The sequence below is a fragment of the Cyanistes caeruleus genome, chromosome 21 (genome assembly GCF_971803275.1).
Source record: "Cyanistes caeruleus chromosome 21, bCyaCae1.hap1.1, whole genome shotgun sequence".
Lineage (NCBI taxonomy): Eukaryota > Metazoa > Chordata > Aves > Passeriformes > Paridae > Cyanistes > Cyanistes caeruleus.
In genome coordinates this window covers 3,722,095-3,739,550 of record NC_141721.1, presented here as the reverse complement: position 1 = coordinate 3,739,550, position 17,456 = coordinate 3,722,095, and the positions used below count along the sequence as shown (strand labels likewise).

Genomic DNA, 17,456 nt, shown 5'->3' with positions numbered 1-17,456 from the left:
GATGTCACCTACCCGCCAGCGGGTGAACTCGCTAAGTGTGCTGGGCCCATACACCACATTGGTCTGTACCGACTTCAGGAACTTTTTCTTGATGGACTTCACCTGCTCAGCTGTGTATTTCTCAGGGAGTTGGTCACGGAAGAATTTTTCCCAGTGAGCAGTAACCTAGGCAGAAAGACTGAGTTTATTCAACAGAAAAGCACAAGAGAACTTGTGAAAGCATTTAAGAAGTGGCCAACCCTGAGTACCTACACGATGGCACCACTTTAATTTATTTATTCATATTCAAATGACCACTTCAGCTAATGAGAAAGTCAGTTCCTCTGTACCAAGCTGGAGTGTGGCTAAGCAGACACTGTCAGCATGGACCCCTTTAGAGAGATACCTGGACTCCAAAAGGCTGCTGACCTACAGGATGCTCACCTGCCAGCACAGAGTTTACTGCTCTGATGGGTTGAGCAGTAACACATCCACCAGCATTTGGACCAAACAGACATTTTTACATTGGGACACAGGACTAAAAACTGGGCAGGCAAGTACAAACAACATCAGGGAAAGGCATCAGGGCACTGCCACCACAAAAAGAACAGCACAGAGGAGAGTTTGGTGTCTCATTAAACAGCCAACCATGATCAGTTGTCTGGGACAAGAGACTAAGCAGCCCTCACAAAGACCCTTTGATGTTCAAAAGTTTCATGCAGACAACACTCAGCACAACTCATCCTAGTTTTCAGTATTTGATTTTTTTCTCCACTGTCACACAGAAGGAATTAAGAAGATCAATTAACTAGAATAGGAATGGTAAGAGTAGTAATACACAAAAGCAGCCAGACAACCAAACCTTTTTCATAATTGGACAACAATTTCGGTCAAGATCACAACGATGCCTTGTGGGGATAATCTGTCAGGAGCTAAATTGTGCAGACAAATGAGGGAAAACAGAGTTCTAAACATGCACAATTGAAGAAGAAAGAACAAATCCTCATTCCTGGTGTATGCTGGAAAAAGCAAGATTATCCTGAGGCTGGCTTTGTGCTCCTCATTCCTGAGGCCTGTACAATAACTTAAATTAGCTGGGGAGGTGTTTGCAGCTGTTCTGGCAGCACCAGGCTTCTCCCATTCCTGAATGATGATCAGAGTGACCTGAAAAACTACAGGATCAGACACAGACCTGGTTGGCCCTGCTCCTGTCACCTAAACCAAAGGCAAATTGGCTGCACAGAACAGGGAGAGCAGATGCCAGCAGTGACAGAGAAAGCAGCAGTAAGACATTTCCTGGATGTCCCATTCTTCAGGCTGGGCTCAGATCATACAACAGGTACTGCAAACCACTTGAAGCTTGTTTGCAGCTCTGTCACTACACTGAGCACAGGGTTTAGTTATTTCTGAGGTGTTTAGAGGATAAGGAAATATTTCCACATCTTACCTTGCTGGTGAGCTTACGGCTGTTGACATGCCTCACATGGTTGGCCAGTTTGGTTATGTCCTTGCCATTGAGTAGACGAAGATTTTGCAAAAGAAACATTACTTTATAATCATCATTGAGCTAGAAAGAGAAAACATTTGAGTTATAAAATTTTTACATGTGTACTTTACATTGTACTTTACCTTTAGTCCTTGATTAAAATACAGCCTATATGAGAATGATATTTTTAGTAAGGAAAAGCCATTTCTTAAAATCTCCTCAGGATTTTCAACTTGAATTTCACATTTTAGGTGTGAATTAATGTTCTCTATGAGCTGGGATATTAAACTGCAGACAGAGCTGCCCAACCCTCAGGCAGTGCTAACATCCAGCACTGGGTGAGGGCTGTGTAACTGATCATCTGCAGGGCCTGAGTGCAAGGCTGGGAGCTCTGCTCATATCCCTGAACTCTAACACAGGGGAAGGCCTGTCCTGCCTCCAGTGATGGAATTCCAGCACGAATTCCTGGGGTCAGATGCATTTTAAGTCAGATAGCTTGCCATACATGCACACACATACTGCCAGTGTGCAACAGCAAATAAGCATGTGGGGATGGAGAGTGGCTGATGCCAGTTCACAGCACAAGTAAAATCAGTTTGGGATGTTTGACTTGTACAGTCAGCAGATCCTCCTGGGAGAAGTCAAGATCTGAACCAGACTAACCACCAAGTTTAAACCCTCATCTGAAGACCCAGTCTGCTTTTCTAGAGCACAGAGGGCACTAAAACTAACAGAGATATTAGGAAATAAAACTAGCATTTGATATTAGGAAGAAACTCTTTACTGTGAGAGTGCTGATGCACTGGCACAAGTTGCCTAGAGAAGCTGTGGCTGTCCCATACCTGGGACTGTTTTAGACCAGGTTGGATAGAGCTGAAAGCAACATGGTCTAATGGAAGGTGTCCTGCCCATGGCAGGGGGTGGAACAAGATGAGCATTAAAGTCCCTTCCAACCCAAACCTTTCTGTGATTCTGTGTTTCTGTAAGAACAACTCTACACAGTCATTACTGTATTTTACACTAGCATGAGCATAAGGTACTGTGCCTGAGAAGTCACCTAAGACAGGACTTTGGCAGAGAGAATCAGGATTTCACGACACAGATTTTAATACCTGAGTGGTTTCAGGCAAGTAATTTCTGCAGATTGAGAAATAGTGGCACAAAGGGGTTAAATGCCACACAAAGGCTGGCTGCTTTCTCAAATGCCCTAGCACCTGCTGCTCAAGAACAATATATAAGAACTTTGCACAACTGCTGTTTGTTTGCCTCTCTGTTTAATGTTAGGAGGGGGGTAACTCACTGTCAAGTACACATTGTTCTCATAGGTCAGCTCCTCAAGCAGAGGGAACTGTTTCAGGGCAGTTACATCTTCCAGCTTGTTATTGTTGCAGTTCAGGACTCGCAGATCAGGGAGAGTTAGGCTGTTGGGAAATTTGTCCAGTAAATTATCAGAGAGATCAAGTTTCTGCAGGTGCCTCAGGCGGGAAAACAAGCGTGGGTCTAAATCTCCGGTCTTCAATTGCAGCTTGGACAGGCTGAAAACAAAAAAAACCCACAAAACCCATGAACTACCTGCAGCTCACTGGAAGAACAAATGCTAATTTCATAGCACAGACAGTCCCACCTGTTGGCACCTCAGTCCAGTACAACTCCCTGGGTACAATTGACCCAGCCTGCTTTTTCTGGTGGCAGCATTCTGGGTTGTGAGCACACTGTGGGATAGCTGATGTGTCTGAGCTAACAGCCATCATCAGAGACTCAGGTCTGCCAAAGTACAATTAACCTGCAATTCAGATAATCTCCTAGGGGTAACTGAGCTGGCTGGGAGCACTAAATCACCAGAAAAGTTCTTATTTTATAGAAAAAATTACCGCACCTCTAAAAGGTTTGGTATTTTATTACTGTGCAATGTTGATTCAACAAGGCAAGCTGTGTCAATTCAAGACACCATACCCTTGGTCTACCCTGTCCATAGAAAACACTACATTAATTATTTCACACTTCAGGCCAAGTGCAGAGTCTGTCCCCAAATAATTTGGTTGTTTTCAAAGAACTAACTCGACGAAAAAAAGTGATTTTTCCACTTATTTTACAGTGAGTTTTGCTGCAAAAGCTTCCAGTGGTAAATGCAGAAATTCACCTAACAAAATCCCAAGACTGCCACCAAAACAGAAGAACTCTGTACTGAAAGAGGAAGTGGTACACTATTAATGAGGGGAAAAGAAATATCCCTTCTCTTTAAGAAAGTGAAAACTGCATATTATAAGCAGGGTCATTTATATTTGGTTAGATCATTTAGGTGAGCTCCAAGGGGAGCTTCCAGCCCTGGCAGCCAACATCTCTTGAGGGTATAAGCTTGAGTTCCTTTAACAAACAGAATCTGTCTCTAATGACTAGTTTAAAATAAAGGCTTCTAGATATTAATGAAGTGTGACTAAATGAGACAAGTAAATCCAGAAAGCAAGATCCTTTCTCCTTCACTTGCCATCTCAGAAGTGTAACCAGCCAGTCAGAGCTGATAAGAAAGGTTGAGGACAATCCAGCTGGCTGCAGAGCTGTGGTGTCCTTTTGGAGAAAAGCTCAGTGGTGTTTTCCAAACAGACTTTCTGAAATACAACCAGTACGAAGCCGCATGGAGAATGCCATGCTCCAAAAATCCACACCTTCAAACATTTCCCCACCACTCTGTTAACAGTGATACTCCTCAGAGAAACATGTGAGTTTCTCCCTAAAAATAATTACTTTAGCACAAAGCAAACTGAAAGAAATAACTTTAAAAAGTACATGTGAAACCCAAACCCCCTGACATCAGCAACAATAACAACAAAGGTGCCAGCCAGAAAATGGCCAGCTGAGCCACTTGGATTGGCCAGCTCTGGAACAGTGAAATTCCACTGTGTTAAACATTTGGAAAGACACATATTTGCAGTGACCTCTTTTAAGGACCAGAGTGACAAAACTGATTTTAGTGGTTTTTAAGTGATTCAGAGTTTATTCTCTACCTCTGCAATGTTTGAGGTAGTAGAATAACTGGATTTAGAAGAGATGAAATATGATGGAGGGAGAAGAAAATGGAAGGGAAAAAATGCCAAAAATACTTTAAAAACCCTCTGAAATCCATGCTGAAAGATTCTCTTATTCATATTAAGCAATTGCTAGCCAGTATCCAAGGGCTTTAGGGGTAGGGATGATACCTTGGGGTTAAGAAATCAGGATCCAGCCTTGAGCAGTTTCACAGAAAGAATGACAGCAAATATACAACAGAAATGGAAAAAAAAAAAGTGACATCTGCCAATAACCTCTCTAGTGAATACAGTGCCACCACTGCTCTCTGATCCTGCACTGGGAATGCCCTCTCAGTTCTGTGCTTTGAAACTTGCTTTTCAAAGTAAAAAATGTCGGGGAAGAAAGATACACAGACAAAAAGACTGGCAGGTTGAATTCATCTGGAATTTTCCATGGGGCTGTTTGCACTTACTTCAGCGTCTCAATCTTTCGGAGCCTCGTAGATCTTGGAACTGCTCTTTCCAAAAGAAGTTCTGTAGTAATCTTTGACATTTTTAATCTCCACCTCTCTGCTGGAATCACTGATCAGGATGTCTTCTGGTAGCAGGATGTCTTCTGGTTACCTTCCTGATAAAACAAAAGGGAACAAGAGGAAATGCTTTCAACAGCTCCAAGGGAGAGAAAACATTTTATGAGGTAATCTACTGATTTTGCTGCTGTGTTGGAAGTCACCTTTTTTACTTGGTTGAAATGAACATGGCAGAGACTATTATTAGATTGGGCACAGACTCCCAGCACGCTGATCCAATCCATCTCCAAAACAACAGGGATACATCCCATGGCTGTTGGATTGACAGACTTGCTGCAGGTGAAAGCTGTCCCTGAGCGATGGCATTCAGGACCAGGACAGCATCACAGGCACTGTTTGTGCCTCTCCTGGGCTCTGCTCCAGGAATTCCAACAGTCTTTCAAACAAAAAGCAGCAGTAAGAGTCAATACACCTGCTGTGAAGGTTTTTCTCCCAAGAAAGTGACACTGCTCACTGGCCTGACCAGCTAAACAGACTCTTAGCTGATGATTTCTAAATTCCCCAAAATTTTTAAAAACGGAATTAATCAGCAGAAATTTAAACACACACCAACCAAGGACATAATTTCCTCATCAAGGAAAAGAAAAAATCAACAGTGTTCTCTGTCTTGTTGGAAATTAACTGATGTTTCAGTACACACACATACACAGAGGGATATGCTGATATTTGGAATAACAATGCTGACAGGGCCAAAAGAGCTCCATGAAATGACTGGTTGAGGTCTTCCCACTCTTCCTGACACAGATTCCAAGAGAGGGAAATAAAAGAGAACAGAGCTCCAAGGCCAGGCTCGCTCCTGTCTTTCTGTGTTAGATCAACGCTGCCTAAATGCCACTCCAGCACATCATGAGGAGCACACGGGGCACTGAGCAGTCCTTGGGCTTGGTTTCAGCAGCACCACACACCTACAGCACCTGCAACATTGTTTGATGAGCAACGGGGCACTGCAATATTGTATACACTGAAATACTGTACAGGAGCACAAAGAGCTGAACTGAAAACCACTTTAAACAGCAGCTATTTGGGATTTGATCCGACAGAGCCCTCGCTGTGAGCCAAACCACAGGGTCAGGCTGATCCAACCAAACCTCCCTCAGACCCTGTGTCTCTAATAAAAATGTGACACCAGTGACTGTGGATGCTCCCATCGCCCTCTCCCTGGCACACTGACACCCCAGACACAGCTGTGACACGGCAGGAGCTGCAGGGCAGGCCAGACATGGCAAGTCCCATCCCCACAGCATCGCGGGTGATGCCGCAGAGGAAACGTTCGGTTATCCCGGGAGCTGCTGACCCCTCCTGCCCCACCGCAGCTCCCGGGATGAAGCCCCAGAGCCGGGCATCCCCCTGACCTGAACGTGTTTGCTTGAAGCTGCCCCGGGACGCGATGCGCGCGATGCCCCGGGGGTGAAACGGCCACGGATGCCGGGCTGTCTGCGCACGCTGAGGCGGCCTCTGGGCCCCGGGGTATCACCGGCTGCGGGCGCAGGCCGTGGCTCCGCCCGTGGGCAGGGCCGGACCGGGCCGGGCGGGGCAGGTGCGGCCCTGGCCCGAGGCCTCGCCCGTTACCGCCGCCTCCGGACACCGAGCACCGCGGGGTCCGGCGACGGCCGCGGCCTGAGGCGCCCTCACGGGGCGTGCGCCGCGCCTACAACTCCCGGCGTCCCTCACGGCGCCGAACAGCGGTGCGGGGCTCGGGCGCGCCGCGGGGGCTGCTGGGAGCGCGAGTCCGCCCGCACCCCCCATCCACCCCCGCTGCCCGGCCCCGCGGCCTGCGCCCAGCCCCGCTGCCCTCACCTGGAAGCGACCGGGGAGGAGGAAGAGGAGCCGGGGAGGAAGGAAGGGCGGGAGGAGGAGCGGGAGGGGGGGGGGCTGTGCCCTCGGCGCAGCCGGCGAGATGCAGGCGGCAGGCGGCGGCGGAGGGCCGGGCTGCGGCTGCAAGGGGATCCGTTCCTGCCTTCTCTGCGAGGGGCCCGCGCCGGCCGCTCCGCCCCCGCAGGTACCGGGGAGGGGGCGGGCGGCGGGGCGGGGCGGCGGGAGGAGCCGGGGGGCGGCGGGGGGCGCCGGCCGTGGCCCCTCGGGGCGGGGCGGCTGCGGGACCCCCGTGCCCGGAGCGGGGCCGGGACCCCGGGGTCACACGACGGGGACGAGGCAGAGCCCCCCCCTCCCCCGGGAATTGTGAATTGTTCACCTCAGTAACAGAAGCAGTCGGAGCTCACCTGAGCCTCACGTGTTACATTCACATCCATTTGTTACGGCTTACCCTTGTGGCCTGCGCGATTTTCATCAACTTCCCTCATTCAACATTTATTGCTATGACAAATCATATCTCTACAGCAATACCCACCACTAATCTCCTTATAGCTGTGGCCCTGAGGATCATCGGTTCTTTCCTGTTCTATCCTTTTTCCAGGATAAAGACATCACTAGGAAAGAAAGGCAGATTCAAACAAGCAACACAGTGATGCTGCAGCTGAAAAAAAAAAAGAGCAGGGAATAGTTGTTCCCCAAAAGCAACTGTAACATTTTTCTTGTCTGCAAGAATATTGTACAAGTTTTCATGCTGCAATACCAAAGTTGCAGGGGTAAATAATGGAAATGTGTTATTGCTTTTTTTTCTTTTCCGTTGTCCTTTCCACAGGGAGAAGATAATTTCACTTACTGTCCAGCAACAGGCCTAGCTAAAGGAAATGAGCACTCGGAATTTGCTGGCTGGGCATTTCCCTTTCCAGGGGTGTTCCTGGTGGAGGAGTTCATTAGTGAAGATGAAGAGTGTGAGATAGTGGAACTGATGGATCGAGATGACTGGAAACCATCACAGTCTGGCCGAAAGAAACAGGTTGGACTTTAGAAGCACATCTGATCTTAGATCCTTCTGGAAAAAGAAAGCTGTTTTCAGTTAAAACCCAAACTACTGAGATGTTTCATTAAGTGTTTTCCTTTGAAAGCTTTTTCTGAAATCAATGGCAAGAATTACCTGTAATTGAAATCAACTTCTTGCAAAAAATACATGATAGTTACAACAAACAGTATTTGATGGTGTGTGTTCAAGCATTAAAGTTCACACTCTCTCCAAGGGAAAGAAGTGGATGTTCAGATTTGGTTTTACTTTATAAATCCAGAGAGATTAATGTAGATTCACTGAGTCCTTTTGCAACCTGGCAACCAGGTCACTGGAAGAGATGAGAACAGAACTCTGCAGGAACAGCCTCTCCAAAAAGACTTGTCCTAGATTTTTCCTTTACACTAGCTTTTTCCTCCCTCTTCTTTTCCAACAGAACTACGGACCCAAAGTGAACTTCAAGAAACAAAGGCTGAAAGCTGGCAGCTTTACTGGCTTGCCAAGTTTCAGCAGGAAGATTGTGGCACAGATGAAAGCCTGTGCTGTGCTCAGTGGTTTCTTACCTGTGGAACAGTGTAACCTGGACTACAGACCAGAGAGAGGCTCTGCCATCGACCCCCACTTTGATGACTGGTGGCTCTGGGGGGAGCGTCTGGTCAGCCTGAACCTGCTCTCAAAAACTGTGCTCTCCATGTCCTGTGATTCAGAGGACACCATCCAATTATTTCCCATTTCCAGTATGGAGGAATTAAGTCCTCCTGCACCTTTCACGCAGACATCAGCGTGCAGAAGTTCAGGAGAAGAGGGAACCGAGAGCTTTTTGTCCCCAAGGCTGGTTCCAGGGAAGGAGGTGAGTGTGGCCATCCTCTTGCCCCAGAGGTCGCTGGTGGTGCTGCACGGGGATGCTCGGTACAAGTGGAAACACGGCATCCACCGCAGGCACATCGAGCACCGCCGTGTCTGCATCACCTTCAGGGAGCTCTCTGCTGAGTTCAGCGCCGGGGGGAGGCATGAAGGACTAGGCAAAGAACTGCTACAAATTGCTCTTTCCTTTCAAGGGAGACCCGTGTGACCAAGGGGTTGCATTTTGTTGGGAGAGGTGTAAAATGAGGTATGGCATTTGTACAACTCGGTTTATTTCTGAGTGGGGAGTAAGGAACCAGGTGTGTGCAGAGATAAGCTCAATAAAATGAAAATTTAACAAATGAGTAAAAGGGGTGAGCTTCAAAACTTCCTGGGCAATGGGAGCTTTTAGGCCAAAGTCAAAAATGAGAGGTTGCATCCATTACCTGTGTTTTAACAAAAAAAAAAGCAAACAACCAGTTCCTAAACAGTTAAATGAACCCAAGAAAGTTAGAGACATTACATAGAGTATCAAACAGCCACATTGTTTCAGCCCAAGCCCTGCCACAGGGCCTTTGTGAAAAAGGCCTACCTGAAAGCTTTCCTGGTCCTAATTGATACTGTCAGAGTGCTTTGAATGTTGCACACAGCCCTGGGGGTACAACTATCCCCTCACCCACCTCAGATAGGTCCTGTAGAGACCACGTCTCAGGGGAGGAAAGTAAGCAGGTATCTCTCCACAGACAGTACAAAACACTGAGAACTAATTAAAGTAATTATCATTTGCTGAAGATTCATGCTCTAACAATGAGGATTAATCATAAATTCCATGTGTGACCTGTATCTTCTGGGACAAAAGAGCAGCTTTTGCAGAGGGCCAGTGCTGACTCTTCGGGCTTGGACAGAGATCAGACCAAAGGCCTGCACAGTCTGTGTTATTTTCTGATCATTTGTCATCTCTGAACCCTGCTGTCAGCTCTCAGTAGCAAGAGTCTGATTTTGGGAATTAGCTGGGCAACAGACTGCAACCCTGGCAGCTATCATTTATTTTCCTGGCACCTCCAGCAGTCAGGTTTGAATCATGCCTCGTACCTAAGATTCAAGTAGTCATTTGCAGCAGAAGCTGATCTGAGGCCATCTGTCTGCTCTGAACAAACTTCTGTGCTCTTGAAAATGAAGTTGTGCTGTGGAAGAAGCGTGATCCTTTAATAAACACGGTGGTGCCATGACAGCCCTTCACCTGCAGCAGGAAAACAGCACCTTGCCACCAGCAGGCAGTGCTGCCTGGCTTTGCTTGGTAAGGAAAGGGGACAGATTTCAGCATCCCTGCACTGCTGTGTTCTGCCCCAGAAGTGCTTCCTTGGCACTGCTCAGGATTTGCTGCACAGTAAAGCACTCCTGCCACAGGCACTGCCCTCTGCTTTTCTGCAGAGGAAGGAGCTTGTCACCCATGACAGTTACCAGAAATCAGATGGGTCAACTGGGATGTTTTTCATCAGTTTAAGTCAACAGATTCAACCAGAGCCCTTTGTGGGCTGCAACGAGCCAGGTTCAGTTTAGTGCTAATTCCTACTAGCAGGGCTCCCATGGGCAGTCCCAAACTCCAAACTTCCATCCATGTGGGCTGGTGAGTGTCCTCAAGGAGCTCCAGCAGCAGTTCCAGCAGTCACAGGACATCCCCTCTGATGAAACTTCTTCACTGCAAACACACACACACCAGGCAGGCCACACCTGCTCACAGCGAGCTCTGTCCCAGGAAATTCCTCATAGGCTGCAACTGGAAGAGGGTGGATCTAGATTAGGTATTTGGAAGAAATTCTTCCCTCTGAGAGTGGGGAGGCCCAGGGAAGCTGTGGCCGTCCCTGGATCCCTGTGAGTGTCCAAGGCCAGGTTGGAGCAACCTGGTCTAGTGGAAGGTGTCCCTGCCCTGCAGGGGGTAGGAACTGGATGATCATTGAAGTTCCTTCCAACCCAACCCATTCTGTGACTGTCCAGCTCACTCCCTAAAGCAGGGAGTGCTGAGAACAGCAGTTCCTCGCTTTTTCCACAGCCCGGTGTTGGAGGGGAATATCCCAGGATATTCCAGCACCTGGAGCTGCTCCTGGAGCAGAGGGGCTTTGTCCAAGCAGGAGGAAGAGCCTGCCAGCCTGGCACAGACACACAGGGAGGAACCCCAGCACAGAGAGAGAGAGCAAACACTGCACCTGGATCCTCCTCGCCCTTCAGTTCCTAGCCCCTCCATTCATCTGCTCTCTGCTCACCACACTGCAGCAAAGTGTTGCCATTAATGCTTGGCCCCAATTTCCAACGCTCCCTTTTACATCTATATTATGCTCTCAGGCTGCTAAAACACTTTCTGTGTGTGTCCCTGCTGCTCCATTCTCTCGACAGTGAAAGCAGATGATGGATTCTGATGAATCAGATTGCCACAATAACTTACACAGTGTTAGTTCATCTTGTGCTCTGCATTTGCTGGCTGAATTTTTCTGCCTTGATTGAACTATACAGGAAGCTGCTGTTCTTGCCAGAAGATTCCAGCTCTTCCTAGCTGGTATCTTAAATGTGAAAAAATGCAAATAATTAAATACTGAGCCAAAAAGTGAGGGCATTTTCTTGGTGTTGTTGAGTCCAGAACTTAATCTAGTCGCTACACAGGCATTGCTGTGCCAGTCTTTCAACATTTTTCACCTGTTAAACAGCCTCTTGGGAATCATCCTTAGATCAAAATGCAATTGCACACCCATCTGTTCAGTATTACTCCTTAAAACTTTATGTACATTCTCTCCTAAAAAGCCAGAAAATCAGAAAAAATGCCAGAAAATCCTGGTTTACAGTGTCACAAAACATAAACAACTTACTGTCAAGTACCAGAGAAATCTGAGAAAAGTATTAAGATGTTTTAATCTTAATGAGCTCTTAGAAGTAATTTTGTCCACTAAGCTGGTATTACTAACAGTAGACAAACTTTAATGGTCTTCCTGTTATAGTTCTTTGTCTCCTTAACCTTCTTGTAAAACACAAGACCCAGATCCTCATTAAAAGGAAGTGCATCTAATTGTTATCTCCTTGTGCATTGCAAATGGAGAATGATAATATCTGACCAAGTTTTTTTTTCAAAAAGGCAGAACCCAAGTTAACCCATAGAGGATGCTGGAGGACTTGAGCTGCCTCTCAAAAAAATCAGTCTGAAATCACCAAGAAGCATAAAAGTGAGCAAGTTTATCCAGTTTCTCTCACACAGCTGGACAATAATTGAGATACATTCGTTGTTCTACATTAAATATTGTTCATGCAGAGGTAAGACAAAAATAGGCAAAGCTAAAATACAGTTTGTTTTTTTTTCTCTTAGCACTCATGGCTGTCACACCTCTGGGCAGAAAGCAAGCTCCTAGCTGGACACACAGATTCAGGGAAATACTTTCCAAATCCAGCCAGTCAATTTTAATTACTGAAACTGCTTTGAAATGGCTATAGAGGACCTGTGAGTTAATCAGAAAATGTCTTCTGGCCCAGCTGAGTTTGATTGCAGCTTGAGGGGGTGTTGAGGAAGCTGTCTCAGAAGTTGATGCAATGAGATTTAAAAGATAAGGAATCTACAGCAGCAAGGAAACTCCAAGGTCTTTTGTTTGCTTGAAGGCAGGAAAAGAAAAGAAAGCACATGGTGAAAGGCAGGAGGAGCACCTCCACCCCCCAGCCCAGCACAGGTAACCTCGAGGCAACCTGGGATTGCCCATCCCCACATCCCAGAGCCAGGGAAAGGATGTGGAAGGATGTGGAAGGATGTTTGCTCTGCAGCTGTACCCACCCAGGTGCTCTCCAGAAACACCCCCAGGTATGTGAGCGCTCACATGCTCAAATCCAGCATTACTCCATCCCTAACAGAGAGATGTCTCTGAGACATCTCTCCACTGAAACAGGGAGCCAGCCCTGGCCCGGGGCGATGTTAAAAATAGGGAGATCAGAGTGAGAGCTGCCACTGAATACAGCAAAGAGAGAACCCGATCCTGATCCCTCCAGCTCGAGGTCGTGCCCCTTTCTTTGCTCTGCTAAAGGGAAAGAGGAATTGCCTCCTAACCAAGGCCAGTGCACAGGAATGATACAAAGAATTGTAGTTCCCCTGTCCTTTAGAGTTCCTTCCCTGCTTTAGAATGGGCAGGCAGGGTCCCTGCAGAGGACTGCAGGCTCTGCTGGAGCCAGCAGAGGCATTTTCCTGCTGGGCAAAAACTGGCCAAAAAAAAAAAGTCTGGAGGAAGACTCTGAAGCAAGATCATGGCTGTCCCTGTGCTAAGCTCCAGTGCAAGAATTAGAGAAATAGCTCAAAGAAAGCTGGTCCAGAGAGCCACAGCCCAATGGGGCTGAGAATTAGGGCAGCAGCCACCCCAGACTGCAGCGAGCCAGAACCCAAAGCTGGTGCAGAAAGCCAACACACACCAGGGGAGATCCTCAACACGTCCCCAGCTGAGAGTGGAACCCTCGGGAGAAGCATCTCCATGCAGGAATTGTAGGATTGCAGCCACACAAAACCTGGGACACTCCAAGAATGACAGACACCCCAGGAACGAAAGAGAGGTGACAGCACAGGACAGACGTGGCCAGGCACGGACAGACAGACCCAGACGTGACACAGAGAGCTGCCAGCCCTGCTGGGACAGCAGGGACAGTGTGGAAAGGCTGGCTTGACTGATGGCAATCCTGCTGACAGCCACAGGAGCAGCAGCAGGAGCAAGGAGGATTTTCTGGTGTTGTAGCACAGAAATACCCAGCTGGACAACTACAACATCCCTACTCCTTCCTTTATGGATGAACTCCCATGGCTGGTACCACAGGTAACATTTCTACAACACAAGTCTGGACCCAACAGTGATGAAAATGTAAATAAATTGCAAAAACAGAGGCAGGAGCAAGAAAAACAATGGCTGAATGGGTAACCTTGAGAAGAGCAAAAATACCCCCATGAGCTTCCTATGGCAGGGAGAACTCAGTGCCCAGAAAGACACAAGAAACAGCTGCAAGCAAAGACAGGAAAGCACATTATAATTCTGTTTTAGGAGCATTTGCCCTTGGGACACCATCCCAAACTGCATCTCAGACTCGCTCCTGGAGTAAGGTGGTCCCACTCCAGTCACAGATGTGCTGTCTTGAGGCTGATCTTGAATGCAATCCCACCCAAGCCTGAAAGAGTTCATCTACAAAATCAAAGCAGTTTCTGCTGCTTTTCTCAATTTGCTGAAGTTTATTACGTTTGCAAAAAATTAAATGAAAGATCTGTCTGTTTCTAGACAAACTGCATTGCTTTTGCAGCACTGAATGCACAGGGGGATGCTTTTCAAAAAGATATTGCAAAAATGGTGCAATACTTTCTTTGACAGCCTTCTGAGGCCCTCAGCACAAAAGGTTCTACTATTACTGATGTTAAAGAAGAGTACAAAGTACAGATAAGAGACTCATCCCATCTGGTCTGGCTCTGGCCTCTCAACAGAAATTCTGTTGGTAGAGGAGCCAACACGTGTAGCACTTGGCAGAAAACTCAACTCTGATTCTGTTGTATAAACCTTTTAATTTTTATTATGGTAAAAAGAGGAGGGAGAGAGGGCAGAGTCCTGGGGAGTTGATATGAATTTCACGACCACCCCACTTCCTGGAGGACACTCCTTTTTTTTTTTTGCATATGCACATGAGTACAGATTAGTCATTTAGCACACAAAGACTATTTTCTTTGCTGCACATCAGCCAATATGGTACATGCCAACTGCAGCAAGAACAGCAGATGAAAGCCATAGACACAGTGCTAAGCAACTTGTTCAGCAATGCTCACATTCGCATGTAAACAAGAGAGATGAGAGTTGGTTTCCCAAGGCCCTCGCCAGAGGGGAATATTGGGATAGTCTCACCCTGCTGCCCTGGGGTTTGCATGTACTCTCCCTTCTGGGAAGCTGACATGTAATACACTGCCATCAGAGCCCTCAAATCCCAGTGGAATAAGGGCCCAGGGTTAAATAGAATGTTATAAACATCCTTAATGACTTCAGAAACCTATAAGGTCTCGGAGATTCTGAAACTGCAGTTTTGGAGTGCAGAGGAGGAGGAAACCAGCACAGGATCAGGGCCAAGAAAATGTGCTTATGCTTCTTGCAGCCCTCTGTGTCAGAAAGCCTGACTTTCCCTTAAAAGAGCTGATGATTGCAAAACACTCTTTTCACTCCACAAAGTTACCAAAAATCCTAAAATCGGGGTGTTTTTTACAGAAGCTTTCACCCACGATGATGCTATGGAATTTACAAGCTTCCCTTGCTAAGCAACACAGACATGCAAATGTCATTGTCTCAGCTGCTGAAAAAAGAAATGAGCTCAAAGGAAAGGGATAGCTCTTTAATGGCACACAACATTCCTGACAGATCCAGCTCCATCAGGCGCGCCAGGACAGCTCCAGGTTCCACCAGAGGAGTCATCTGCTTTGGTGGAGGGAGAGGGAAGCATTCATTTCTGACAGAAAAATGCTACAGCCAATTGAAAAAAGAAAAAAAACCAAACAAAACAAAACCCCAAATGATGAAATAACACAGGACTGGGCTTGTTCTCTCCAGCAAACCAGGCAAAAGGCATCAGAGCAATGCACAAATGAAGAAGACACAGTGGCAGATTTCTACAATACTTGCTGTCATTCCTTTACCTCCTTGAAACTTGCTTTGTTAGTCCTTCAAAGTCTTGTCTCATTAAATTCCCTGTCACTGTTCTGTTTTAAGAATGTCCTTGTTAAAACTAAAACACCTGTAAGCCTTCCCTGGGCACTTTTGCCTCTTATTGGGAAAAAACACATGATCTTGGCACTTACTCAACCTAAGATGACAGATGCTGCCAAAGAAAGTATGAGAGAACTTCCCAAGCCTCCTGCAGTTCAGAATTCTACATCCCAAGCTTTAAAACCTAGTAAAGAACAGCAAGAAAAGAACATAAAAGCTAAGGCTATTTTCCTTCTGGTTATGTATTTATGGAATACTTGCTTTGGGACAAGGGTGATCCACATTCTCAGTTTCTGTTGTGCTTTCCTGGATGTCCTTGAGTCAGCTGCAGGTACCCACATTAATCAGCTCTGCTCTAGGAATGAGCTGCCAGCTAATTGTGGCTGCACTGACAGCCAGGGAGTTCTGACATGTAAGACAGGTCCTACACACACACACACACACACACACACACACACTCACACGCTCTGGCTCTCGGGACAGCCGACGCAGTTTCACTCTTGGCAACGGAATATTGCATTTGTAAAAAATACAGATTTTTGGCTACCAATGTTAAGGTAGATAAAGTTTTGACCTTGAACACCATGGCAGTGTCAACTTAAGTACCAAGTGTGTGGGACCAGAACCAGGGCAGAGCCCCCAGCACGTGGAACAGCACAAGAACCCACAGATAGAAATGGCAGGCAAGTAGCATTTACAGATTTAAGCCTCAAGAAAATCCATCCCTGGTGCATCTCACCAAGCAGCAGACCAGGTATTTTGCTCTCAGCCCTGGCTGAGCTGTGAGCAGGCTCTGTCACACCACCTGCATGCCTCTGTCATGCCCATCCAGCTGCACTTTCAGTTTGTGGAGCTCCTCGATCTCCCGGTTGTGCCTCTCCGTTTTGTGCCGCACCAAAGAGCGGTAGAAGTGGATGGTGAAGACGACAAAAATCAGACCCACGGGGACCATGATGATGGTGGACACCAGTGCTGACTGCCACCCTGCGTGGCTGCTGGGCTTCTCCACGTTGGTGGTCTCGTTTTTCAGGATGGAGCCCACCGGCAGGAATTTTATCCAGCACAGGAGCACGACTTCAGCAAGGAAAAGGAGGATTCCCAGGACGGTGGAGAAGCCCCAGGCCAGCTCGATGTAGGGGTGCATGCGCTCGTGCGGGGACTCGCTGATGGAGTTCAGGTTGTGGATGTTGCTCACGGCCTCCACGTTGGGCAGGATGCAGGTGCTGATGAGGAGGGCAAAGAGGTGAACGGCCACCAGCACCGTCGTGCAGGCGCTGAAGGCGATCAGCAGCATCTGGGGGTACTTGTACTGCACCTCCAGCTGTACCTCCACCATGGCGACCTGGGGAAGGAACAAAGAGATTGTCAACAGCTGCTGGCTTTCCTCTTTTCAAGGCTTTCAGCCAGGAAAGCATCTTGATTCAGGAAGAATACCTAAGGTCAAGTACACACTCCAGAGCTTTTTGGAATGGCAGCCCAGATGGATCACTTCTGTCACCCATGAGGAGCACGCACCAAGTGCAGTGGCCTTTCTGAGACTGTGGTTTTCTCAAAAAACACATCTCTCCTTGTCACCACAAGCCACAGGAACTGCCCCAAACCCAGCACACAGCAGAAGGAGTTAATTAGATGCCACACAGGGGTGGGAGGCAGCTACCAGCCTGCTATAACCCACCATCACACCCTCTACTGCCACTCCTTCCTTGCGGCTGCAGCGCAGGAAGTTTCAACTTCAGGCGTGTAAAGAAAAGCAAAACCAAGCAGCTCCTCTGGCCAGTGGCCAGCCAGGTTTCACTACCCACCATGGGAAGCACACAAGCTACTTTACAATTTAAGTTAGCCCATAGTTAAAATAACTGCCTTCTATTCTCAGAACAGTTTACGTTTGTTTTTATTACAAATATGCCCAGATAAATAACTTTTAAGTTATTTATATCCTCAAATTTCTCCCTTGAGAGGTAATAACTTAGT

General features: G+C 47.3%; 3 protein-coding genes across 9 annotated transcripts in view; 1 reads left to right on the top strand and 2 right to left on the bottom strand.

Moving 5' to 3' along the window:
* Window positions 1-7,105, bottom strand: part of LRWD1 (leucine rich repeats and WD repeat domain containing 1) — a 15,770-nt gene extending 8,665 nt beyond the window's left edge. Inside the window, exons 1-5 of one of the 3 annotated variants that reach the window (XM_086859586.1) lie at window positions 6,858-7,105; window positions 4,944-5,098; window positions 2,766-3,000; window positions 1,427-1,546; window positions 13-165 (exon numbers count right to left, since the gene is read on the bottom strand). In XM_086859586.1, coding sequence (XP_086715712.1) covers window positions 13-165; window positions 1,427-1,546; window positions 2,766-3,000; window positions 4,944-5,023 — 588 coding nt within the window. In that variant the 5' untranslated portion in view covers window positions 5,024-5,098; window positions 6,858-7,105. Of the gene's footprint in view, window positions 1-12; window positions 166-1,426; window positions 1,547-2,765; window positions 3,001-4,943; window positions 5,099-5,203; window positions 6,768-6,857 lie in introns of those variants that run through there. The other 2 variants (XM_023939148.2, XM_023939149.2) reach the window with 2 other exon arrangements.
* Window positions 6,958-14,418, top strand: ALKBH4 (alkB homolog 4, lysine demethylase). Of its 2 annotated transcripts, XM_086859594.1 has the most exons (4): window positions 6,958-7,059; window positions 7,702-7,899; window positions 8,339-8,752; window positions 12,095-14,418. In XM_086859594.1, the coding sequence occupies exons 1-4, from the start codon at window positions 6,958-6,960 to the stop codon at window positions 12,188-12,190; spliced, it is 810 nt and encodes a 269-aa protein (XP_086715720.1). In that variant the 3' UTR covers window positions 12,191-14,418. The 2 variants fall into 2 exon arrangements, with proteins under 2 accessions (XP_086715720.1, XP_086715722.1); XM_086859596.1 differs by lacking the exon at window positions 12,095-14,418 and having other exon boundaries at window positions 8,339-9,107.
* Window positions 8,093-17,456, bottom strand: part of ORAI2 (ORAI calcium release-activated calcium modulator 2) — a 19,739-nt gene continuing 10,375 nt past the window's right edge. For 2 of the 4 annotated variants that reach the window (XM_086859593.1, XM_086859592.1), the window contains exons 4-6: window positions 16,291-16,827; window positions 11,186-11,300; window positions 8,093-10,522 (exon numbers count right to left, since the gene is read on the bottom strand). In XM_086859593.1, the coding sequence (XP_086715719.1) occupies window positions 10,383-10,522; window positions 11,186-11,300; window positions 16,291-16,827 (792 nt within the window). In that variant the 3' untranslated portion in view covers window positions 8,093-10,382. Of the gene's footprint in view, window positions 10,523-11,185; window positions 11,301-11,943; window positions 16,828-17,456 lie in introns of those variants that run through there. The other 2 variants (XM_023939146.2, XM_023939145.2) reach the window with 1 other exon arrangement.

What these genes read in the sequence shown, in the direction of transcription:
- ALKBH4 (XM_086859596.1), top strand. Translation starts at nt 6,958, where the DNA reads ATGCAGGCGGCAGGCGGCGGCGGAGGGCCGGGCTGCGGCTGCAAGGGG. An exon ending in CGGCCGCTCCGCCCCCGCAG is followed by an intron (nt 7,060 to 7,701) that starts GTACCGGGGAGG and finishes TCCTTTCCACAG; the next exon opens with GGAGAAGATAATTTCACTTA. An exon ending in AGTCTGGCCGAAAGAAACAG is followed by an intron (nt 7,900 to 8,338) that starts GTTGGACTTTAG and finishes CTTTTCCAACAG; the next exon opens with AACTACGGACCCAAAGTGAA.